The sequence below is a fragment of the Lynx rufus genome, unplaced genomic scaffold (assembly GCF_022079265.1).
Source record: "Lynx rufus isolate CCGP_SWC_20201006 ecotype Redwood Valley unplaced genomic scaffold, mLynRuf1.p SCAF_4, whole genome shotgun sequence".
NCBI lineage: Eukaryota > Metazoa > Chordata > Mammalia > Carnivora > Felidae > Lynx > Lynx rufus.
The window spans coordinates 56,590,084-56,616,607 of record NW_025814856.1 but is presented as its reverse complement, the minus strand read 5'-3'; the positions used below and the strand labels follow the sequence as shown (position 1 = coordinate 56,616,607).

General features: G+C 41.2%; 1 protein-coding gene across 1 annotated transcript in view; it reads left to right on the top strand.

Moving 5' to 3' along the window:
• Positions 1-26,524, top strand: part of CFAP92 (cilia and flagella associated protein 92 (putative)) — a 71,317-nt gene that overhangs the window by 10,551 nt on the left and 34,242 nt on the right. Inside the window, 2 exon segments of the mRNA XM_047095828.1 lie at positions 479-622; positions 4,558-4,742. Of these exon segments, the coding sequence (XP_046951784.1) occupies positions 479-622; positions 4,558-4,742 (329 nt within the window).

Sequence of the window (26,524 nt, the reverse complement as noted above, 5' to 3'; positions counted from 1 at the left end):
AGTGTAACTGATAACTGGTCTGCTATCTACATTTAGACACCTCTTCTGGTTGCTGGGGAACGGCAGCACCAAGGACAGCCTCTGCCTTCAAGGATCTTCCAGAACCTACCTACCTACCTACCTTTCTTTCTTTCTTTCTTTCTTTCTTTCTTTCTTTCTTTCTTTCTTTCTTTCTTTAATGTTTATTTATTTTTGAGAGAGAGACAGAATATGAGTGCAGGAGGGGCAGAGAGAAAGGGGGACACAGAATCCAAAGCAGGCTCCAGGCTCTGAGCTGTCAGCACAGAGCCCGATGCGGGGCTCAAACCCATGAACTGCGAGATCACAACCCGAGCTGAAGTTGATGCTTAACCAACTGAGCCACCCAGGCGCCCCTGTTCCAAAACCTTTCCGAATCTCTGCAACGTGTAAGAATTCATATATGGTAGCTTGGATACGTGCTCCTCTTAACACTGATTTCCTTCCTTTGATTTTACAGGTAAAAGGAAAGAGTCAGAGGTGAAAAAGAAGAGCCAGAAGAGAAAGAAGAAATCTCGAGCGGAAGACAGTGACTCCAAGGGGGCAGGAAATTGGAAGCACGGAGCTTTCTCTACCGAACTGGTGCTGATGCCGCTCCTCGCAGGTAGTTACACCTGTTCCCAGCAGTTCTTAGTTGTCTGGTCCCACGTGGCTAGAATGTCCATAAACAGGATGCTTGCATTGACCAAGCCTCTCCTCTGCCACCTACTTCCATACTCACAGCCATTTCAGCAAAATGGAGGTGTCTCCATTAGAGGAGGAAAAAGAGGCGCAGAGAGGTCAGCTGGGTTGTCCAAGATCACACCAGCAAGTAAAGGCGAGGCCAGGATTGGAACTCAGGTCTGATTCCGAAGTCCAAAGAAACCTGTGAGAATAACTGCCCTGATTTTGTTTTCTAAATAGGATGCTGCTTTTTATAAACGCCTTCCTGCAGAGTTTTACAAAAACATCTAGTAAAGGAAATGAGGAAAAGGAACCAGTATTCCTGGCCCATCATTTACTGCTCATGGCAAACTCTGATCCTCCCAGTGAACTTGTAGCTGTGGTGTTGGGCTCGCTCTCCTTTATTCTGTGAGGGACCAAAACTCAGAGAAGTCAGAGCAACCTACTTGAGGTCACAGAGCTCAGTGGCAGGACAGGGGTTTCATTCTTCTGCTTTGTAAGATCTACCACAATTCAGAAATGAGGCTTTCTCTGGCTTAAATAATAAATAGTAGGCATGTTATATCCATAGGTTGTGCTCATGGAAAGCTCAGAATATATTTTGGGTAACATTATGTGACTTCGTTTCTGAAATAGTATATGGGGGGAAACCCTTCTCTTTTAGAGAAGGTAATTTTCGAGACTAATTCATTGTAAATTTTTTTTTGGCTATCAGGGTAAATGTGCGCCCTCTACTGGCCAATCTGCAGAAATTTAGGCTTCCGTCTTGGGATGGAACCCACCTTTGCAGCTGCTTGGGGTTTTACCTCCTAAAGTCAGTGTCGAGTGACTGGAAAATCATTTCTCACAAGCTCTTGGGTTGATATTGATACAGTTTGAGGAAATACCTTTAACTTTTTAGTTTTTACTTTTAGTTATTTAAAAAAAATTTTTTTTAACATTTATTTATTTTTGAGAGAGAGAGAGTGTGTTAATGGAGGAGGGGCAGAGAGAGGAGGGGACACAGAATCCAAAGCAGGCTCCTGGCTCTGAGCTGTCAGCACAGAGCCTGACATGGGGCTTGAACTCAGGAACTGTGAGATCATGACCTGAACTGAAGCTGAATGCTTAACCGACTGAGCCACCCAGGTGCCCCTATATGTTTGTTTTTGCCATAAAATAATAGCATAAGACTATTCCAAGACCAGCATGATAATTTTTGGTAATCATCTTCAATTTCAAATTAGGCCATAGGCTTTGCATCCCTGAGTGATAAATGCTGGTTGGCTAGTAACACATTAAGATTCTAGAAGATTCTGTGTTTGGAATGAGCTCTTTACTTTCTATTATTGCATAGTGGAGGGGCCAAGTGTAGCCAGGCAGGACTGGCTTGGACATGGGTTCTGCCACTTATGGGCCAGGAGACCTCGGATGGTGTCTCACCATTTCTGGACCTCGGTTTCTCTATCTACAAAGCAGACATTATGGTGGCCACACAGGGCTGTTCTCAGGAGCAAATGGCATGAATGCAGGCTCAGGTCTGGCCGTTTCGGTGCACACACTGTGTGGCGTTCATTCCCCCGCTCCTTTTCTCTCCTCGGCTTGGGCACGTGTGCCTCCCCCCACTCCACCCCCCACAATGTGAGAATGTATTTTGGTTGTCACAGGTGGGAGCAGAGCATTAGAGGGTTGCTACTAACTGCCCCACGATACACAGGACGGTCCCCACAACAGAGAACTCTCTGTCCTCAAGTGTCTGTGGTTTTGAGGTTGGGAAACCCTACCCTGGAATTATGGCTCTCCCTGCCCTAAATTTCTGAATGATGATTTGAGTGCATGTTTGCACGGGAGATTTCCTCTAAACTGGGCAGTCTTTTTCTACGAAGAGGCTTGCAAAGTTCTAGAACACAAATCATAATTAGTTATGGCCTTAATGAGTCAGCTCTGTTGAAAAGAGAGATATGGGAGCACTGAGGGCTGCTCCCCTGGAGCTGCACACGGCCCCACGCTCACGGCCTGTGCACATGGCCAGACACGCTGGGCCCATAACTTGTTTTGGAAGTGACTACTCTTTTCTTTCTTTACTCTTTGTTTTTTTTTTTTTTTTAACGTTTGTTTATTTTTGAGGAGGGGGAGGGGCGGCGAGAGATGGAGACAGAGGGTCTGAAAAGGGCTCTGTGCTGACAGTAGAGAGACGATGCGGGGCTCGCACTCACACACCGTGAGATCGTGATCTGAGCCCAAGTCAGAAGCCTAAATGACTGAGCCACCCAGGGACTCCTGGAAGTGACTCCTCTTTCTGAGTGTGACTGACCGGGTTTTTGTGTGCCCTGGAAACGCATTTACAAGTGTCGTGAAAGGAATAGAACTGATTTTTTTGAGCACCCACTGTATGCTGGGTGGTATCCCCAGCACCTTCACATATATGAGCCCTCTTGACCCTCTTGACCAAGAAAGCTGGGATCTGTGCCTGTTTTGCTCATGAGGACATGAAGCCTCAAAGAACCTATGCTTGTACCTCTCATGACTGCTGAGAATCGAATCCAGGATTTAAGCCTAGGCCTCTCTGCTTGTTAAATTGGAGGATTTCCCTCTTCCCCTCCCCTCGCCCCCCACCCCGGTATGTCTCCACCTGGTAAAATGTAGGGACGCCTTTTGCAAGAACATATTCTCACTGCTACCCGTGTGCCACGCGGTGGCTCAGTTCACCCACCCTTTTCCCTAGTTGCGCCATCGCGCAGCCATTGGGGAAGGGGCGCCATGCTTGATCAGGTACCAGTTATATTCTACGTCAGCATCTAGGCTCTTCTCACTGGACTGCGACAGTGAAAGTGGCACCACTGGGCCCTGTAACAGAGACACTGACATTATGTGTTGTGTTCTAAAATAATTGCCTGGAGCAGCACTCTCTAGTGGAGTTTTCTGCACTGATGGAAATGTTCTGTATCCGTGGTGTCCAGGCCAGTGGCTCCTAGCTACACGTGGCCACTTGAACATTTGCAATGTGACTTGTGTGATGAAGGAACTGTGTTTTAATTTTTTTTTTTTCAACGTTTATTTATTTTTGGGACAGAGAGAGACAGAGCATGAACGGGGGAGGGGCAGAGAGAGAGGGAGACACAGAATCGGAAACAGGCTCCAGGCTCTGAGCCATCAGCCCAGAGCCCGACGCGGGGCTCGAACTCACGGACCGCGAGATCGTGACCTGGCTGAAGTCGGACGCTTAACCGACTGCGCCACCCAGGCGCCCCGAAGGAACTGTGTTTTAAATTATATTTAAGTTTAAATTTCAGCAGTCACAAATGGCCTGAGAAGTTATTTATTTATTTATTTATTTTAACACTTACTCATTTTTGAGAGACAGTGAGTGGGGGAGGGGCAGAGAGAGAGGGAGACACAGAACCTGATGCAGGCTCCAGGCTCCAAGCAGTCAGCACAGAGCCTGACGCGAGGCTCGAACCCACAAACGGCAAGATAATGACCTGAGCCGAAGTCGGTCGCTCAACCGACTGAGCCACTCGGGCGCCCCAGCCTGAGAAGTTTTTAAAAACCCTAGTGTGGAGGCTACATCCCAGACCAAGTACATGAGACTGCTTGAAGGTACCCAAACATTGGTATTCCTGTAGATGATTCAGGAAATGCTGATATTACAAGGTGATGATCAAGATTAAATCACAACAAGTAAATTCTCTTAGGAGACCTATGGGACCTCAGTTTGAGAAACTGACATATACTATGCTGCCTGTAGGTGTTTGCCAATTCGCTTTTTTTTTCTTTTAAGTTTTCTTCTTTTAGTTGCGATTTATCATTGGCTTTTGTCAGGTTGCCCGATCCTTCTGTATTTGTGGTGGGGCTTTCAAGAGTAACAGTCTAATGCTCTGTGTATGTCCCTCCTAGGATGGCAAACTGTCACGAGTTGTGGCTGTTGGAAGTCTGCCAGCATTTTAGATTGTTATTTGAGTTTTAAAACAGAAGTTCCTATCATGACTGAGGAGCAAAAGCAGGATTTAAACCCTTTGACCATAAAGATCAAGTGTGTTTCCTGCCTTCCATCACAACCTGTGCCAATCCATGAACTAGAGGTAAGAGTGAGCCAGAAAAACGGACTTGAGAGCTCTTTTTCCCATCCAGTTGTCCGTGTCATCTCTACTTCCCCACCATGACCTTATGTGAGATGTATAATCATTTAGGATCTCATAGCAAGATATGAGAGAGATTAGGTTCCTGGGATTAAGAGCTACCAACTCTTGATGTCTCCCCGCTGCACCACAGGTGTCTTTCAAGTGCAGGTAGTGATCCTCCCTTCAGATCCCACCCGCCAGGCTTCGTGAATACAGTAACAGCACTCACCTAGATGCTCACTCATTTTGAACCAACCAGGTTTAGCACTGATGTTTATCCTGGGAGTTCCCTTTTTCCTTTCTTGGTGGGATCCTTGTTTCCTGGATTCTGTCTTCCTCTTGATTTGTTTGCTTTCTGGTTTTGCTGCTGGAAGACATCTTCCTGTAGATTCTTGAGAACAGGTTAATGAGAGGTGATTGTTTTGAGGTCTCATGTTCTGAAAATATCTTTATTCTACCCTTACACTTGATTTATAGTTTAGCTAGGCATAGAATTCTAATTTTCCTTCAGAGTTTTGAAGGCATTGTTCTGCCATCTTTTATGTTCCATTTGAACCTTTGTATGTGCTTTGAATGTGTTTTTTTTTTTAATATTTATTTAGTTTTGACAGAGAGAAAGAGACAGAGCATGAGCCAGGGAGGGGCAGAGAGAGAGGAAGACACAGAATCTGAAGCAGACTCCAGGCTCTGAGCTGTCAGCACAGAGCCCGATATGGGGCTCGAACTCACAGACTGTGAGATCATGACCTGAGCCAAAGTCAGACACTCAACCGGCTGAGCCACCCAGGTGCCCCTGAATGTGTGTTGTTGTTGTTGTTGTTTTTAACTTAGAATCTTCTTCTTGTCTTCTGAAACTGATTAATTATGTATCTTAGCTTGGGCATATCCACATCTGTGTATTATACTTTTATTTTGAAATAAAAGTTCAGATGAAGTTACAACCGTAGTATAGAGAGATCCTATGTAGCCTTTGCCCAGTTTTTTTCATGTTTATTATTTATTTTTGAGAGAGAGAGAGGGAGGGAGAGAACGAGTGGGGGAAGGGCAGAGAGAGAGGGAGACACAGAATCTGAAGCAGGCTCCAGGCTCTGAGCTGTCAGCACAGAGCCTGATGTGGGGCTTGAACCCATGAATTGTGAGATCATGACCTGAGGTGAAGTTAGATGCTAACCAACTATCATCCAGGTACCCCGTCCAGTTTTTTCCCAGTGGTTATATCTTATATAACTATAGTGTAATATCAAAATCAAGATATTGATAAATGTGTGTGTAGTTCTATGCCATTTTATCTTTTGTGTAGATTTATGTAACTGTCATTGCACTCAAGATACAGAATTACTATATCACCACAAAGATCTCTCATGCTATCCCTTTATGGTCACAACCACTTCTTAACCTCCCACCACCCCTAACCACTAACATGTTTTCCATCTCTATAATTTTGTCAATTTGAGAATGTTATTTTTGTGGGTTGAATTGTGTTCCCTCAAAAAGATATGTTGAACACCTAACTGCTAGCAACTCAGAATGTGACTTTATTTGGAAATTGGGCCTTTACAGAGGTAATCAAGTTAAAATGAGGTCTTGAGGATGGGCCCTAATCCAATATGACTGCTGTCCTTATAAAATTTGGATGTAGAGACATAGAGGTAAGACTATATGAAGAGATATAGGGAGAATGCTATGTGAAGAGTAGAGTTATGCTGTCACAAGCCAGGAAGTGTGTCAGGCTACCAGAAACTGGAGGAGACCGGGAAGAATCTTTCCTTAGCATCTTTAGAGGGAGCATGGCCTTCTTGACACCATGATTTTGCACTTGTAGCCTCCAGAACGGTGAGACAATGAATTTCTGTTGTGCTAAACCACCCAGTTTGTGGTAATTTATTATGGCAGCCCTGGGAAACGAACAGTTATATAAATGGAAACATCCAGTATATGACATTTTGAGATACACTCCCCTGCTTCAGCATAATGCCCTTGCATTTAGTGCAGTTTTTTTTTTTAAAAATTCACTAGCTCTTCTAATTGGTTTATTTAGACCATTTACATTTAGTGTAATTATTGATATTTTAGAGATTAGGTCTGCCATTTTAATATTTGCTTTCTGTTTCTTTGTTTTCTTGCCTTCTGGTGGGTTATTTGAAAGCTTTCTAGAACTCTATTTTGATTATCTAAGCATTTTTGAATGCATCTCTTTATATAGGTTTTTAGTGGTTACTACAGGAATTACATTATGCATACCTAGCTTATCACAGCCTACTGGTGTCAACATATTTCCAGTTTGAGTGAAATGTAGAAACCTTACCTTTCATCAAATCTGTTTACCCTATCTCATTTACAATTGTCTTAAATATTTCCTCTACATAGGCTGAGAACCACATCAGATGATGTTATACCTTTTTTTTTTTTAATTTATTTTTTAAAACTCAAGTTAGTTAACATACAGTGTAGTATTGGTTTCAGGAGTAGAACCCAGTGATTCATCACTTATGTATTACACCCAGTGTTCATCCCAACAAGGGCTCTCCTTAATGCCCATCACCCATTTAGCCCATCCCCCCCCTCCACCTCCCCTCTGACAATCCCCAGTCCGTTCTCTATTTAAGAGCCTCCTATGGTTTGCCTCCCTCCCTGTTTTTATCTTATTTTTCCTTCCTTTACTCTATGTTCCTCTGTGTTTCTTAAATTCCATATAAGTGAAATCATGTGATATTTGTCTTTCTCTGCTTGACTTATTTTGCTTAGCATAAGTGAAAACTCTAGCTCCATCCACATTGTTGCAAATGGCAAGATTTCATTCTTTTTTGATGCGGAATAGTATTCCATTGTATATGTATACACACCACAGGATGATATTATACTTTTTGATTCATTGTCAAACATAATTTAGAAAACTCAAGAGGAGAAGAAAAGTGTATTTATCTATAGGTTTGCTCTTTTTAGTGTTCTTTTTCCTTTTTGATGTTCCAAGATTAAAAAAAAATATTTCTGTTTCAAGAAATTCCTTTAGTAATTTTTTTAGGGTAGATCTGATAACAACAAATTCTATTAGTTTCTCTTTGTCTGAGCATGTCTATTTCTCCTCTATTCCTGAAGGCAAACTTCACTTGATTTAGAATTGGGGGCTGAGCGCGTCGGGCTCTGGGCTGATGGCTCAGAGCCTGGAGCCTGTTTCCGAATCTGTGTCTCCCTCTCTCTCTGCCCCTCCCCCGTTCATGCTCTGTCTCTCTCTGTCCCAAAAATAAATAAACGTTGAAAAAAAATTTAAAAAAAAAATTAAAAAAAAAAAAAAAGAATTGGGGGCTGAGCATTTGAAAGAAGTTGTGCCATTTCCTTTTGACCTGTATGGTTTTTTGGTAAGAAATCAACTGTCTTTCCCAATAGTCTGGGTGGCATTTATTACTTGTAGCTTTCAACTTTTTTTTTTTCTTTGTCTCTGGTTTTCAGAAGTTTGACTCCGTGTGTATTTCTTTGGGTTTATCCTATGGATTCACTCAGTTTATGGAAATTTTAGGCTTACATCTTTTGCCAAATTTGGGGAAAATCCAGCTATTATTTCATTATTTTTTCCTTTTAAAATTTTTATTTAAATTCGGGGCGCCTGGGTGGCGCAGTCGGTTAAGCGTCCAACTTCAGCCAGGTCACGATCTCGCGGTCCGTGAGTTCGAGCCCCGCGTCGGGCTCTGGGCTGATGGCTCAGAGCCTGGAGCCTGTTTCCGATTCTGTGTCTCCCTCTCTCTCTGCCCCTCCCCCGTTCATGCTCTGTCTCTGTCTGTCCCAAAAATAAATAAACGTTGAAAAAAAAATTTTTTTTTTATTTAAATTCTAGTTAACAGTGCAGTATTGGTTTCAGGAGTAGAATTCAGTGATTAATCACTTACGTACAACAACCAGTGCTCATCATAACTAGTGCCCTCCTTGCTACCTATCACCTGTATAACCTACTCCCCACCCACCTCCCTCCAACAACCCTCAGTTCTCTATCTTTGAAAGTTCTCTTACAGTTTGTTTCCTTCTCTTTCTTCCCCCCGTCTCATATGTTTATCTATTTTCTTTCTTAAATTCCACATATGAATGAAATCGTATGGTATTTCTCTTTCTCTCACTTATTTTGCAAGGCATAATACACTCTAGCTCCATCCATGTTGTTGCAAATGGCAAGATTTCATTCTTTTTGATGGCTAATATTCCATTGTATATGTATACCACATCTTTTTTATTCATTCATCAGTTGATGGACATTTGGGCTTCGTAGTATGGCTATTGTTGATAATGCTGCTTATAAACATTGGGGTGCATGCACCCCTTCAATTCTGTATTTTTGTATCCTTTGGGTAAAAACCCAGTAGAGCAATTGCTGGGTCTCTTGTATGGTTCTCTTTAGTTTTTTAAGGAACCTCCATACTGTTCTCCAGAGTAGCTGCACCAATTTGCATTCCCACCAACAGTGCAAGAGTACTCCCCTTTCTCCACATCCTCACCAACACCATTTTGTTCTTGTTAATTTTAGCCATTCTGACAAATATGGTATCTCATCATGGTTTTGACTTGCATTTTCCCGATGATGAGTAATGTTGAGCATTTTTTCCTGTGTCTGTTAGCCATCTGGATGTCTTCTTTGAATAAATGTCTATTCATATCTTTTGCCCATTTCTTAACTGGATTATTTGCTCTTTGGGTGTTGAGTTTGATAAGTTCTGTATAGATTTTGGATACTAACCCTTATCAGATATGTCATTTGCAAATATCATCTCCCACTCTGTAGGCTGCCTTTTCGTTTTGTTGATTGTTTCCTTTGCTGTGCAGAAACTTGTTACCTTGATGAGGTCCCAATACTTCCATTTTTTCTTTTGTTTCCCTTGCCTCCAGCGGCATGTCTCATAAGAAGTTGCTATGGCCAAGGTCAGAGAGGTTGCTGCCTGTGTTCTCCTCTAGGATTTTGGTGGTTTTCTGTCTCACATTTAGGTCTTTCATCCATTTTGAATTTATTTTTGTGTATGGTGTAAGAAAGTGGTCCAGTTTCATTCTTTTGCATGTTGGTCTCCAGTTTTCCCAACACCATTTGTTGAAGAGACTGTCTTTTTTTCTATTGGATGTGCTTTCCTGCTTTTTTGAAGATTAGTTGATCATATAGTTGCAGTCCATTTCTGGGTTTTCTATTCTGTTTCATTGATCTTAGTGTCTGTTTTTGTGCCAGTATCATACTGTATTGATGATTACAGCTTTATGATATAGCTTGAAGTCTGCGATTGTGATGCTTTTGTTTTTCTTTTTTAGGATTGCTTTGGCTCCTTGGGGTCTTTTGTGGCTCTACACAAATTTTAGGATTGTTTGTTCTAGCTCTGTGAGAAACCCTGGTGGTATTTTGATGGGGATTGTATTAAATGTGTAGATTGCTTTGGGTAGTATAGACATTTTAACAGTGTTTGTTCTTCCAATCCATGAGCATGGAGTGCTTTTCCATTTCTTTGTGTCCTTTTCAATTTCATTCATAAGTGTTCTGGATTTATTCCTAAGTCCTACTAAATTCCTATTCATAAGTGATTAGGTTTATTCCTAGATACCTAATTGTTTTTGGTGCAGTTGCAGATGGAATTGATTCCTTGGTTTCTTCATCTGCTGCTTTGTTATTGATGTATAGAAATGCAACAGATTTCTGTATATTGACTTTTATATCATGCAGCTTTGCTGAATTCATGTATTCTAGCAATCTTTTGGTGGAATGTTTCAGGTTTTCTACATAGAGTATCATGTCATCTGCAAATAGTCGAAGTTTGACTTCTTCCTTGCCCATTTGGATGCTTTTTATTTATTTTTGTTGTCTAATTGCTGAGGCTAAGACTTTCACTACTGTATTAAATAGTAATGGTGAGAGTGGACATCCTTGTCTTGTTCCTGACTATAGGGGAAAGGCTCTCAGTTTTTCCTCATTGAAGATTATATGAGCTGTGGGTCTTTTGTATATGGTCTTTATGATGTTGAGGTATGTTCCACCAGTCCCTACTTTGATGGACATTTTAATTAAGAAAGGATGCTGGATTTTGTCAAATGCTTTTTCTGCATCTATTGAGAGGATCATATGGTTCTTATCCTTTCTTTTATTAATGAGGTTATATCACATTGATTGATTTGCAAATATCGAACCAGCCCTGCAGCCCAGGAATAAATCCCACTTGATCATGGTGAATAATTCTTTTAATTTACTGTTTATTCAATTTGCTAGTATCTTGTTGAGAATTTTTTCATCCATGTTCATCAGGGAGGTTGGTCTGTAAATCTCCTTTTTATTGGGGTCATCTGGTTTTGGAAGCAAGGTAATGCTGGCCTTGTAGAATGAATTTGGAAGTTTTCCTTTCATTTCTATTTTTTTGGAAGAATTTGAGAAGGATAGGTATTAAATCCTCTTTAAATTTTTTTTTAACGTTTATTTATTTTTGAGACAGAGAGAGACAGAGCATGAACGGGGGAGGGGCAGAGAGAGAGAGGGAGACACAGAATCTGAAACAGGCTCCAGACTCTGAGCAGTCAGCACAGAGCCTGACGCGGGGCTCGAACCCACAAGCTGTGAGATCATGACCTGAGCCGAAGTCGAATGCTTAGCTGACTGAGCCACCCAGGCGCCCCTTAAATCCTCTTTAAATGTCTGGTAGAGTTCTCTTGGGAAGCCATCTGGCCCTGGAGTTTGGTTTGTTGGGAGATTTTTGATTACAATTTTCATTTCTTTTCTGGTTATGTGTCTGTTCAAGTTTTCTACTTCTTCCTGTTTCAGTTTTGGTAGTTTGTGTGTTTCTATAAATTTATCCATTTCTTCCACAGATTGCCCAGTTTCTTGACATATAATTTTTCATAAAATTCTCTTATAATTGTTTATATTTCTGTGGTGTTGGTTGTGATCTCTCCACTTTCACTTGTGATTTTATTGGGTCATTTATCTTTTCTTTTTGATAAGTCTTGCCAGGAACTTATCAATGTTATTATTTCTTTCAAAGAACCAGCTCTTAGTTTTGTTGATCTAGCCTACTGGGGTTTATTGTATCTATATCATTTGTTTCTGCTCTTCTGCTGGCTTTAGGCTTTATTTGCTCTTCCTTTTCTAGCTCCTTTAGGTGTAAATTTAGGTTACACCTAAAGTATTAGGTATTTGAGACTTTTCTTGCTCTTGAGGTAAGCCTGTAGTGCAATATATTTCCCTTTTAGGACTGCCTTTGCTGCATCCCAAAGGTTTTTGGACTTGTGTTTTCATTTTCATTTGCTTCCGTATACTTTTTTATTTCATCTTTAATTTCCTAGTTAACCCATTCATTCTCTAGTAGGATGTTCTTTAGCCTCCATGTATTTGTGGTCTTTCCGATTTTTTTTTCTTGTGGTTGACTTCAAGTTTCATAGCATTGTGGTATGAAAATATGCGTGGTCAGGATGCCTGGGTGGCTCAGTCGGTTGAGTGTCTGACTTAGGCTCAGGTCATGATCTCATGGTTTGTGGCTTCGAGCCCCGCGTCGGGCTCTGTGCTGACAGCTCAGAGCCTGGAGCCTGCTTCCGATTCTGTGTCTCTCCCTCTCTCTGCCCCTCCCCCGCTCATGCTCTGTCTCTCTGCCTCTCAAAAATAAAGAAACGTAATAAAAATTTTTTTTTTAATATGCATGGTATAATCTCAATCTTTTTGTACTTGTTGAGGGCTGATTTGTGACCCAGTATGTAATCTATTCTGGAGAATGTTCCATGTGCATTCTAAAAGAATGTGCATTCTTCTGCTTTAGGATAGAATGTTCTGAATATATCTGTTAAGTACATCCAGTCCAGTGTGTCATTCAACGCCATTGTTTTCCTGTTGGTCTTCTGCTTAGATGATCTGTCCATTGATGTAAGTGGGGTGTTAAAGTCCCCTACTATTGTATTATTGTATTATCATCAGTGAGTTTCTTTATGTTTGTTGTTAATTGATTTATATATTTGGGTGCTTTCAGGTTGGGGGTACAAATATTTATAATGGTTAGATCTTGATGGGTAGACCGCTTAATTATGATATAATGCTCTTCTTTATCTCTTGTTACAGTCTTTGGTTTAAAATCTAGTTTAGGGGTGCCTGGGTGGCTCAGTCGGTTAAGTGCCCAACTCTTAGTTTTGGCTCAGGTCATGATCTCATGGTTTGTGAATTCGAGCTCCACTTTCAGCTCTGTGCTGACAATGTGGAACATACTTGGGATTAATTCTCTCTCTCTCTCTCTCTCTCTCTCTCTCTCTCTCTCTCTCCCCCCCCCCCCTTCTCTCTCTGCTCCTCCTTCACTCTCTCACTCTCAAAATAAATAAACTAGGTTTTTTTTTTTCCATTTTTTAAAAGTTTATCTGATATAAGTATATGGTTACTCTGGCTTTCTTTTGGTGTCCATTCGCATGATAGATGGTTTTCATCCCTTCACTTTCAATCTGCAGGTGTCTTTAGGTCTAAAATGAGTATCTTGTAGGTAGCATATAGATGGATCTTGTGTTTTTATCCATTCTGATACCCTATGTGTTTTGATTGGAGCATTTACATTCAGAGGGATTATTGAAAGATATGAGTTTAGTGCCATTGTGTTATCTGTAAACTTGGTGTTTCTGGTGATGTTCTCTGTTTCTTTCTAGTCTTTGTTGCTTTTGGTCTTTTTCTCCCCACTCAGAGTCCCCCTTAATATTTTTTGCAAGGCTAGTTTAATGGTCACAAACTCCTTAGTTTTTGTTTGGGGAAATCTATCTCTCCTATTGTGTGAATGACTGCCTTGCTAGGTAAAGTATTCTTGGCTGCGTATTTTCCCCATTTAGCATGTTGAATATATCCTGTCATTCCCTTCTGGTGTACCAAGTTTCTGTGGACAGATCTGCTGAGAACCTGATCTGTCTTCCCTTGTACGTTAAGGACTTTTTCCCCCTTGCTGCCCTCAGGATTCTTTCCTTGTCTGTGTATTTTGTGAATTTTACTATGATATGCCTTGGTGATGGCCAGCCTTTGTTGAATTTAATGGGAGTTCTCTGTACTTCTTGGATTTTGATGTTTGCATTCTTCCCCAGATTAGGGAAGTTCAGCTATAGTTTGTTCAAATAAATCTTCTGTCCCTTTTTCTCTCCATCTTCTGGGATTTCTATGATATGAGTGTTATTCTGTTTTAATAAGTCACTGAATTCCCTAAGTCTACCTTCTGATCCATTACCACTTTTTTCCAGCTTCATTGTGTTTCATAATTTTGTCGTCTGTATCACTAATTTGTTCCTCTGCTTCATCCATCCACACTGGCATGGCATACACTCAGATTTGCATCTCGGTTATAGCATTTTAAATTTTGGTCTGACTAGATTTTAGCTGTTTTATCTCTGCAATAAGGGATTCTCTAGTGTCGTTGTTGTTGCTGTTGTTTTTTCAAGCCCAGCTAGAATCCTTATAATTGTTTTACATTCTGATTCAGACATTTTACTTATATCTGTATTGATTAAATCCCTGACCATCATTTATTCCTTCTTTCTTTTGGGATTAATTCTTCCATCTTGTCATTTTGGAGGAAAAATTAAATTTAATTTAAATTAAAAAAATTTTAAATAAAACAAAGCTAGATTCTAGGTATGCTCTGGTCTGCTTGTTAAGAGAAGCTTGATAGAAAAAAAAGACAAAAATTAAAAAATAAGTAAATAAACAAAACTTGCTGTTTCTGTATCCAAGAAAAACAAAGCAAAACAAAAACAGAATCAGCCAACCAATCAACCAACCAAAAACCTGAAGGAAGCTAGATCCTGTTTCCCCTAAAACTGAAGCTTTGCAGCACTCTATGATCAGTAGACTTGGTGTGGGCAAGGGGTTTGTGCTGGTCTTCTGGGGAGGGGACTGCTGTTCTGTTTCTCAGGTGGACTTGCCCTATTGGAGATGTGCCTGGAGGGAGCAGTGGGCACGGCTTGGTGTAATGGCTCTGTTCTCCACTTGGTGGTGCTGTTTAGCTCACTGAAGTCAGTCAGTGCTGGTGGGCTAGGGGTGAAAATGACTTCAGCCCTCTCTCTAGTCTATGGAGTGGAAGGTCCATACCCTCACAGACATGCGATCAGTCACCCTTCCTGTATCTCCAGCTTTTGTTAGATCCCCACCTTCACCCTGTCCGTGTCCAAGCTGTCTGCCTGCCAGGTGCTGCTGCCCTTCTGTGTCTTATCTCTCGGGTATGGCTGTGTTTCAAAACCCCACACTTCAGAGATCCCCACACTTCAGACCAGCACTAATCCTCTGGGAGAGGATCTCGCTGTGCTGTGGCTGGTGCCAGCTTGTCCCAGAAAACATTTGTGTGATTGTGCAGCAGTAGTGGCTCAGTATTTATGGTAAATCGCAACACACAGCTGGTGCCAGGGTTTGCTGCCCTCAGCTGGTGTCTTTATTCCTATAGTGGTGAACGGGGCAGCTCTATGGTGCCCACTGGGTCTTTTAACCATGGAGAGGCCATATCACCTCTACTAAATGCACTCCAAGCTGGGGAACTGCTTTTCCCCATGTGACCCAGGGGATCTTTAGACGTGCTGCCTGCTCCTAAGGCTCCACCCCACTTCCTTGCTGTAGCATCACCAGGGGCTGAAGTCCGAAATTTCAGACTCTGCGTGCTCTGCTGTTTATAAGAACTGGTGATATTGTTGGGCACCTGGGTTGCATCAGTTGAACATCCAACTCTTGATTTTGGCTCAGGTCATGAGCTCACAATTTATGAGATCGAGTACCACGTAGGGCTCCATGCTGACAGCACAGAGCGTGCTTAGGATTCTCCATCTCTGTCTGCCCCTCCCTTGCTCACGTGTGCACTTTCTTTCTATGAAAATAAATAAACAAACTGAAAAAAAAACTGGCAGTACTGAAATCCTCTCCTTTTTTCCTGTCAATGGTTTTGGGGAGCAGTTTTCTTGTGCAATCCCCCATGCACATTTTCACTCTTTTTTTACCCATCGTTTCTCTCTGTCTCTCTCTAGCTACTCTCTCCGCATTGAGGGCTCCCTTCCCACCACAGCACCTGGGGCTCTTTTCTACCACAAATCAAGTCTGCACTTCCTACCTTCCACGGGTCATTTTTTCTGTTTGTAAATGTGCAGCTTTGTTCTCTAAGACTTTCCATCAATTTCTTGGGTGTTCAGAATGATTTGATATTTATCTAGCTGTTTGGGGTGTGGGGAGGCAAGCTTAGGGTTGCCCTACTCCTCTGCCATCTTAACCCTCCCCCCATTCCAGCCATTATTTCTTTAAATACATTTTAGCACTACCCTTGTTCTTCTCTTCTTCTAGGACTCCAATGACATGAAGGTTAGTTCTTTTGTTATAGTCCCCACAGGTCCCTGAAGTTTTAGCTCATTTGTTTTTAGCTTATTTTTCCTCTATGTTCTTCAGATTGGATAATGTATATAGTTTTATATTCAAGTTCACCAGATCTTTTCTCTGTCCTTTCCATTCTGTTATTGAGCCCATCCATTGAGTTTTAAAATATTAGTTATTGTATTTTTCAATTCTAAAATTTCCATTTGGGTGGTGCCTGGGTGGCTCAGTCAATTAAGCCTCCAACTCTGGATCTCAGTGCAGGTCTTGGTTTCAGGGTCATGAGTTCAAGCCTCACATTGGGCTCCATGCTGGGTGTGAGGCCTACTTAAAAAAATAAAAATTTTCATTTGGTTCTTCTTTATTTCTTTGCTGAGACTTAAAAAAATTTTTTTTTCCATTTGATTCAGTAATGTTCATACTTGCTTTAAAATTCTTGGGGCGCTTGGGTGGCTCAGTCGGTTGGGCGTCCGGCTTTGGCTCAGGTCATGATCTCATGGTCTGTGGGTTCAAGCCCCACGTCGGGCTCTGTGCTGACAGCTTGGAGTCTGGAGCCTGCTTCAGATTCTGTGTCTCCCTCTCTCTCTCTGCCCTACCCCTACTCATGCTCTGTCTCTTTCTGTCTCAAAAATCAAAATAAACATTAAAAAATTTAGAAAAAAAAAAATAAAATTCTTGTCCAGTAATTCCAAGAGGTGTCATTTGGTGTTAGCATCTGTTGATTGTCATTTGTCATTTAAGAAGCGGTGAGAGTGGGCATCCTTGTTTTGGTCCTGACCTTACGGAATAGGCTCTCAGTTTTTCATCATTGGCAATGATATTAGCTGTTGGTTTTTCATAGAAGGCCTTTATTATGTTGAGGTATTTCCCCTCTAAACCTACTTTGTTGAGGTTTTTTTTATCATGAATAAATGTCATACTTCGTTAAATGATTTTTCTGCCTCTGTGGAAATGATCATATGGTTCTTATCATTTCTCTTATTGATATGATGCATCATGTTGATTGATTTGCAAATATTGAACTACCCTTACAAATCAAAAATAAATTCCACTTGATCATGGTGAAAAAATTTTTTAAATGTATTGTTGGATTTGGTTTGCTATTATTTTGTTGAGGATTTTTGCATCTGTGTTCACCAATGAGAGTGGCCTATAGTTCTTTTTTTGTGATGTCTTTATCTGATTTGGGTATCAGAGTAATGCTGGCCTGATGGAATGAATTTGGAAGTTTTCCTTTCTTTTCTATTCTTGGAAATAGTTTGAGAATAATAGGTATTAACTCTTCTTTATTTTTTTTTTCAATATAAGAAATTTATTGTCAAATTGGTTTCCATACAACACCCAGTGCTCATCCCAAAAGGTGCCCTCCTCAATACCCATCACCCACCCTCCCCTCCATCCCCTCCCTCCCACCCCTCATCAGCCCTCAGTTTGTTCTCAGTTTTTATTTATTTATTTATTTATTTACTTACTTACTTACTTACTTACTGAAAAGTCCACATTGTGTTCTCAGTTTTTAAGAGTCTCTTATGCTTTGGGTCTCTCCCACTCTAACCTCTCTTTTTTTTTTTTTTTCCTTCCCCTCCCCCATGGGTTCCTGTTAAGTTTCTCAGGATCCACATAAGAGTGAAAACATGATATCTGTCTTTCTCTGTATGGCTTATTTCAATTAGCATCACACTCTCCAGTTCCATCCACATTGCTACAAAGGGCCATATTTCATTCTTTCTCATTGCCACGTAGTACTCCATTGTGTATATAAACCACAATTTCTTTATCCATTCATCAGTTGATGGACATTTAGGCTCTTTCCACATTTTGGCTATTGTTGAGAGTGCTGCTATAAACATTGGGATACAAGTGCCCCTATGCATCAGCACTCCTGTATCCCTTGGGTAAATTCCTAGCAGTGCTATTGCTGGGTCATAGGGTAGGTCTATTTTTAATTTTCTGAGGAACCTCCACACTGTTTTCCAGAGCGGCTGCACCAATTTGCATTCCCACCAACAGTGCAAGAGGGTTCCCGTTTCTCCACATCCTCTCCAGTATCTATAGTCTCCTGATTTGTTCATTTTGGCCACTCTGACTGGCATGAGGTGATATCTGAGTGTGGTTTTGATTTGTATTTCCCTGATGAGGAGCGACGTTGAGCATCTTTTTATGTGCCTGTTGGCCATCCGGATGTCTTCTTTAGAGAAGTGTCTATTCATGTTTTCTGCCCATTTCTTCACTGGGTTATTTGTTTTTCAGGTGTGGAGTATTAACTCTTCTTTAAATGTTTGATAGAATTCACCTGTGAAGCAAATGGTCCTGGATTTTTTGTTTGTTGGGAGTTTTGTGACTACCAATTCAATTTCTTTGCTGGTAATCAATCTGTTCAAATTCTATTTCTTCCTGATTCAGTTTTGGTAGGTTATATGTTTCTAGGAATTTATCCATTTCTTCTAGGTTGTCCGATTTGTGGGCGTGTAGTTTTTTATAATATTCTCTTATAATTGTTTGTATTTCTGTGGTGTTTGTTGTTATCCCTGCTCTCTTTTTTAATTTATTTTTTTATTTTTATCTCTCTTCTCTTTTATATGTTTTTATTTTCTTGGCTCCTTTCCACTTTTTTGTTGTTGTTGATAAGTCTGGCTAGAAGCTTATCAATTTTATTTATTATTTTTGAAGAACCAGCTCCTTGTTTCATTGATCTGTTCTATTGTTTGTTTGTTTTAGTTTCTATATCATTTTTCTTTTCTAATCTTTGTTGTTTCCTTCCTTCTGCTGGTTTTAGGTTTTGTTATTCTTTTTCTAGCTCCTTTAGGTGTAAGGTTAAGTTGTTTATTTGAGCTTTTTTTGTTTCTTGAGATAAGTCTGTATTGCTATAAACATCTTTCCTAGAACCACCTTTGTTGTGTCCCAAAGGTTTTGAGCTTTGTGTTTTCATTTTCATTTGTTTCCATGTATTTTTTTAAAATTTCTTATTTTATTTCCTGGTGGCCCATTCATTGTTTACTAGCATGTTATTTAACCTCCATGTATTTGTGATCTTTCCAGGTTTTTTTCTTGTGATTGACTTCTAGTTTCATAGTGTCGTGATCAGAAAAGGTGCATGTTATGACTTCAGTATTCTCGAGGTTTGTCTTGTGGCCTAATATGTAATCTATTCTGGAGGAGGTTTTTTTAAATTTTTTAATTATTTACTTATTTTTGAGAGAGAGAGCACACACAGGGGAGGGGCAGAGAGAGATGGGGGCAGAGGATCCAAAGTGGGCTCTGCACTGACAGCAGTGAGCCCAGTGTGGAGTTCAGACTCACAAATTGTGAGGTCATGACCCGAGCTGAAGTTGGACACTTAACTGACTGAACCACCCAGGCGCCCCACACCCTATGTCTTTTGATTGGAGCATTTAGTCCATTTACATTCAGAGTAATTATTGATAGTTATGTATTTGTTGCCATTTTATTACTTGTTTTGTGGTTGTTTCTGAAGATTTTCCCTGATCCTTTCTTCTCTTTCTCTCTTTCATGGTTTGATGGTTTTCTTTAGTGATATATTTGGATTTCTTTTTTTTATTCTTTGCATATTTATTAGTGTCTTTTTATTTGTGGTTACTATTATGTTTGTATATAACATCTTTTGCATATAGCAGTCTATGTTAAATTGATGGTTGCATGTGTTTGAACCCATTCTTTACTCCTCTTCCCTCCCATGTTTTAGTGTCATATGGTGTCATATTTTACATCCTTTTACTTTATGAGTCCCTTGACTCATATTCAAAGAAATACTTATTTTTAATGCTTTTGTAGTTTTTATTTTTCATACTCTCACTTGTATTCTTTCCATTAGACTCAAAGAGTTCCCATTAAGGGGAGCCTGGGTGGCTCAGTTGGTTAAGTGTCTGACTTCGGTTCAGGTCATGATCTCACGGTTCATGGGTTCGAGCCCTGCGTCGGGCTCTATGCCGACATCTCAGAGCCTGGCACCTGCTTTGAATTCTGTGTCTGTGTGTCCCTCTTTCTCTGCCCTCCCCCACTTGCACTCTGTCTCTCTTTCTCTCTCTCAAAAACAAATAAACATTAAAAAATAAAGAAAAAAGATTTCCTGTTAATATTTCTTGCAGGGCTGGTTTAGTGGTCATGAACTCCTTTAGTTTTTGTTTGTCTGAGAAACTCTTTTTTTTTAAATTTTTTTTTCCAATGTTTATTTATTTTTGGGACAGAGAGAGACAGAGCATGAACGGGGGAGGGGCAGAGAGAGAGGGAGACACAGAATGGGAAACAGGCTCCAGGCTCTGAGCCATCAGCCCAGAGCCCGACGCGGGGCTCGAACTCACGGACCGCGAGATCGTGACCTGGCTGAAGTCGGACGCTTAACCGACTGCGCCACCCAGGCGCCCCCTGAGAAACTCTTTATCTGTCCTTCTATTCTGAATGATAGACTAGCTGGATAGAGTATTCTTGGCTGCAGATTTTTCCCTTTCAGCACTTTGAAGATATCATGCCACTCCCTTCTGACCTGTAAAGTTTCTGCTGAAAAGTTTGCTGGTAGCCTTATAGGCTATTTTTAATTTAATTTAATTTTAAAAAATTTATATCCAAGTTAGTTAGCATATAGTGCAACAATGATTTCAGGGGAAGATTCCTTAGTGCCCTTACCCACTTAGCCCATCCCCCCCACCCCCTCCCACACCCCCTCCAGTAACCCTCTGTCTGTTCTCCACATTTGAGAGTCTCTTGTGTTTTGTCCCCCTCCCTGTTTTTATATTTTCGCTTCCCTTCCCTTGTGTTCATCTGTTCTGTGTCTTAAAGTCCTCATATGAGTGAAGTCATATGATATTTGTCTTTCTCTGACTAATTTTGCTTAGCGTAATACCCTCTAGTTCCATCCACGTAGTTGTAAATGGCAAGATTTCATTCTTTTTGATTGCTGAGTGATACTCCACTGTATCTATATACCACATCTTCTTTATCCATTCATCCATCAGTGGACACTTGGGTTCTTTCCATACTTTGGCTATTGTTGATAGTGCTGCTATAAACATGGGGGCGCATGTGGCCCTTCGAAACAACATAACTGTATCTCGTGGATAAATGCCTAGTAGTGCAATTCCTAGGTCATAGGGTAGTTCTGTTTTTAATTTTTTGAGGACCCTCCATACTGTTTTCCAGAGTGGCTGCCCTAGTTTGCATTCCCACCAGCAGTGCAAAAGAGATCCTGTCTCTCTGCATCCTCGCCAACATCTGTTGTTGCCTGAGTTGTTAATGTTAGCCATTCTGACAGGTGTGAGGTGGTATCTCATTGTGGTTTTGATTTGTGTTTGCTTGATGATGAGTGATGTTGAGCATTTTTTCCTGTGTCGGTTGGCCATCTGGATGTCTTCTTTGGAGAAGTGTCTATTCCTCTCTTTTGCCCATTTCTTCACTGGGTTATTTGTTTTTTGGGTGTTGAGTTGGATAAGGTCTTTATAGATTTTGGATACTGACCCTTTCTCTGCCATGTTGTTTACAAATATCTTCTCCCATTCTGTCACTTGCCTTTTAGTTTTGCTGATTGTTTCTTTACTGTGTAGAAGCTTTTAATTTTGATGAGGTCCCAGTAGTTCATTTTTGCTTTTGTTTCCCTTGCGTCTGGAGACGTGTTAAGAAGTTGCTGCAGCTAGGGGCGCCTGGGTGGCTCAGTAGGTTGGGCATCTGACTTCGGTTCAGGTCATGATCTCACACTCCATGAGTTCGAGCCCTGCGTTGGGCTCTGTGTTGACAGCTCAGAGCCTGGAGCCTGCTTTGGATTCTGTGTGTGTTTCTCTCTCTGCCCCTCCCCTGCTCATGCTCTGTCTCAAAAATAAATAAAAAAACATTAAAAGAAATATTTAAAAAGAAATTGCTGCAGCTACGATCAAAGAAGTTTTTGCCTGCTTTCTCCTTGAGGATTTTGATGGCTTCCTGCCTTACATTTAGGTCTTTCATCCAATTTGAGTTTATTTTTGTGTATGGTGTAAGAAAGTGGTCCAGGTTCATTTTTCTGCATGTCAGTGTGTCCAGTTTTCCCAGCACCACTTGCTGAAGAGACTGTCTTGATTCCATTGGATATTCTCTCCTGCTTTGTCAAAGATTAGTTGGCCATACATTTGTGGGTCCATTTCTGTGTTCTCTATTCTGTTCCGTTGATCTGAGTGTCTGTTCTGTGCCAGTACCATACTGTCTTCATGGTTACAGCTTTGTAATACAACTTGAAGTCCGGGAATGAGATGCCTCCTGCTTTGGTTTTCTTTTTCAAGATTGCTTTGGCTATTTGGCGTCTTTTCTGATTCCATACAAATTTTAAGATTGTTTGTTCCAGCTCTGTGAAGAATGCTGGTGTTATTTTGGTAGGGATTGCATCAAATATGTAGATTGCTTTGGGTAGTATTGGCATTTTAACAATATTTGTTCTTCCTATCCAGGAGCATGGAATCTTTTTCCATTTTTTTGTGTCTTCTTCATTTTCTTTCGTAAGCTTTCTATAGTTTTCAGTGTATAGATTTTTCACCTCTTTGGTTAGATTTATTCTTAGGTATTTTATGGTTTTTGGTGCATGGGCTCTTCTTTTTTAATGTTTGTTAATTTTCAAAGGAAGAGAGACAGAACATGAGTGGGGCCGCAGCAGAGAGAGGGAGACACAGAATCTGAAATGGGCTCCAGGCTCTGAGCTGTCAGTGCAGGGGCTCAAACTCACAAACTGCGAGATCATGACCTGAGCTGAAGTCGGTCGGTTAACCGCCAGAGCCACCCAGGCCCCCCTTCAAATAAACTTTCTGATCTCTTTTCTCTCTTCTTCTTCTTTTGGGATCCTTATATTTTATTAAAAATTTTGTTTGTTTGTTTTTGAGAGAGCATGTGTTGGGGAGGGGCAGAGAGAGAGAGAGGGAGAAAGAGAATCTTAAGCAGGCTCCATGCCCAGCACCGAGACTGACATGGGGCTCTGTCTCATGACAGTGAGATCATGACTTGAGCCAAAATCAAGAGTCAGATGCTTAATTGACTGAGCACCCAGGCGCCCCCTTCTGAGATCCCTATAATATGAAAGTTATTATGCTTGATGGAGTTGCTGAGTTTCCTAACACTATTCTCAATTTGCATAATTTTTGTTGTCTCATTTGCTCATCTTGGTTACTTTACTGTCTTCCAGGTTATTAAATCATTCCTCTGCTTCATCTAGCCTCCTATTTATTCCATCAAATGTATTTTAAATTTCACTTATTTTGTTCTTCATCTCTGATTGATTCTTTTTTTTATCTCTTTGTTAAGGATCTCACTGAAGTCCTCCACTATTTTCTCCAGTGAGCATCTTTACGATCATTACTTTAAATTCTCTATCAGGCATATTACTTCTATCCATTTTGCTTGTCTCTTGCTATGGTTTGGTCCTGTTCTTTCATTTGGGACATCTTTCTCTGTCTCCTCATTTTGTCTAACTCTCTGTGACTGTTTCTCTGTGTTAGGAAAGTCAGCTACTTCTCCTGCTCTTGAAGGTAATGGTCTTATGAAGAAAAAGTCCTATAGTGGCTCTGCAGTGTCCCCTGTTCCCTGGGACCTGGCGCTTCAGGGAGTGCCTCCTATGTGTGTTGTTTATACCCTGCTGTTGAGTCCTGGCACCCTCCCTTTTTTTCAGTCCAGTTGCCTGCAGAGGCTGTTTTTGCCTGTTGTGGGCAGTGTTTGGCTCCCAGCAGGGGTGGGGTGCATTTTAATAAGGTGTGCACTGGTCTGCTTGTGAAATGAGACCTGCCAGCACAGCTGCTCCTGCTAGAACTAAGGTCCCACAAAATATGCAGGTTGGGAGATGAGGTGTTGGTGCAGTTTGTGCCCGTTTTCTGGGAGAGGGGCCCTGCAGTGTGGGGACTGAGGCAAGCATGACTGGGAAGGGTAGGTCTACCAAAGTTTGTGGAGTGGGGGAGACCTTGGTGTAAGCCAGTTAGGTAGTGAGTGTCAGTGATGCACTGGTTCCCGCAGGTGGCCGTATGTTTTTGCTGGGGGGTAGGGGAGGGAGATGGCACCTGCCAGCTCCTTTGTTCCTGGAGAGGTTTCCCTGTTATCCCTGCCTCTCTGGGCCATGATTTACGATGAGTGAATCACTCTCCCTCTTCTCTGCCCCCGCCACCCCTGGCATTTTTCAAACTGCTGCTTCTAGGCTGTGTCTGCCTGGGTTGTTTGTTATGCTGTCTCTTTAAGGGTGAGAACTCTACTTTCTAATGTCTTCTGGGCTCTCCCAGGGCTGAACCTACTGATTTCTAAAATTCTAGGCTTTAAGTCTCACTCACAAAACTCAGCCCCTCTTTCTTTCAATACCACATGTTATGGGGATTCGTCTTCCCTTTGTGGGCTCCCTGGTGTGAAAGTCTATTTTTTGGCCTTTTCTGCAACATTGGCTCCTTCCCCACCACATACAGACACAGTTCGTCTCTTTCCCAAACCATGTCTTTCCCCTTCCCACCTTCTTTGATGTGACCTGTTCTCTACCTTTAGTTGTGGAGTTGTTCTGTTAGTCTTCAGATCATTTTCTGGGTTATTTACACTGATGTGAGCGTTATCTCGTTGTATCTGTGGGAAGAGGTGTGTGCTTAGGGTCCTCCTACTCTGCCATCTTCCCAGCCTCCTCAGATATCTTTTATACAAGTTTCTTCTCTCCTCCTAGAGCTCTGATGATACAAATGTGAGACCTTTTCATATTGTCCCACAGGTCCTTGAGGATCAGTTTACTTTTAATTTTCAGTCTTTCTTTCTCTATGTGTTCAGGTTGCATACTTTCTATTGATCTATCCTCAAGGTCACATACTTGTTCCTCTGCCATCTCCATTTTGTTCTTTGGGCCATCCAGCAAATATTTAATTTCAGTTATATTATTTAGTTCTAAAATTTCCCTTTGGTTCTTTGTTATTGTTTCTATTTGCTGAGACTGGTTACCTTCCATTTGTTTCAAGAATGTTTGCAGTTACTTGTTGGAGAATGATTATAATTGTGGTCTTAAAGTTTTCATCTGATAACTCCAGTATTCATGTCAACTCAGAGCTGGCATTTGTTGGTTGTCTCTTCCCCTGATAATTGGTCAACATTCCTAGTTCTTTGTATGTCAAGTAATTTTGGATTATATCTTAGATATTTTAAATATTATGTTATGAGCCCCTGAGTCTTTTTAAATCCTATGGAGAATGTTGGTTTCTTTGTTTTGTTAGACAATAACCACAGTTAGGGTGAAGGTGTAATTTCCAGTTTACATTCTGTAGCTGTGGTTTTAAAGCCAATTCAGTATTCAAAGATTTTGTAGTGATATTTAAGCCTGTGCTGCATGTGCACTACTCAGTGGCTAGTCTGAGACCTGTGCAGTGGTCTCTCTATAGTTCAGTTCTCAGAACCCCTGGTATGCTGCTTAAGGCCAGATCCACACATGCATAGTTCAGGTATAAGCCCAAGTTTACACATAGCTTTATGGAATCCTTTTCTTGATTTTCCTCCTATCTACACTCTCCAGTTCCTAAGGAATCCTCTTCCTGGTCTGCTGGCTTGAAAGGTGTATCTTTAGTGTTTCCACTCTAACATGCCTTTCCTGGGACTTGGACTGCTTCTGAGAATAGGTGGTGGGAAGATATGTAGAGTAAAAACAATAGCGAGGGTGTGCCACACACTTTGTATCACAGTTCCTTTGGTCAAAGAGGATTTCCCTCTTTCGGATTTTTAGGTGCCTTTGGGGTGGTTGGCTGGGTCAGTTGGTAGAGCATGCGACTCTTGATCTTGGGGTTGTAAGTTTGAGCTCCACATAGGGTGTATTTATTACTTAAAACCTTCAAAAAACAAACAAAAGATTTTTCAGTGCCTGCCCAGTTGCTGCCACTGCCATCAGATTGCAGCGTTGGAACTTGAACTTGAATGAGGGCAGGGCCAGGAGAGAAAAACAACAGGAGATCCTCCCCAACCTCTACTCTTTGTATCCTGTAGTGGCGGGGGAGCAGGGTGGGGGGGGGAGTCCCTCCTCCCATTCTTTAGAACAGAAAGAAAGGGCTTCTCTTAGAGCTCTGTCAATGCCTGGTGCACAATTCTGGGATTCAGGCTTCCTTTTGAATCCAGTCTGTGACATACAGGAGGAAGATAAAATCCAGGAAACTCACAGCTAGATTGGTTGTACTTTGAGTTTGTTCTCTTTCTGCAATCTGCCCATTACCTTTTACTTTCCAGAGACTTCTGACAGCAGCTCCATGCATTCTGTCTACAGTTTTTGGTTGCATTCACCGGGAGATACGTGGCGGATGTGCTTACTCCATTTAGCCAAATTTTAAAGTTCATCTTGACCAGTTTTAATTTTTCTTTTTTATTATTGTTTTATAGATGTTCTTTTTATAGTCTGCATACAAGTCCTTTATCAGATGTTTAGGTATTGCCCATATTTTATGCCAGTTGAGGACTTGACTTTATTTGACAAAGTCCATTT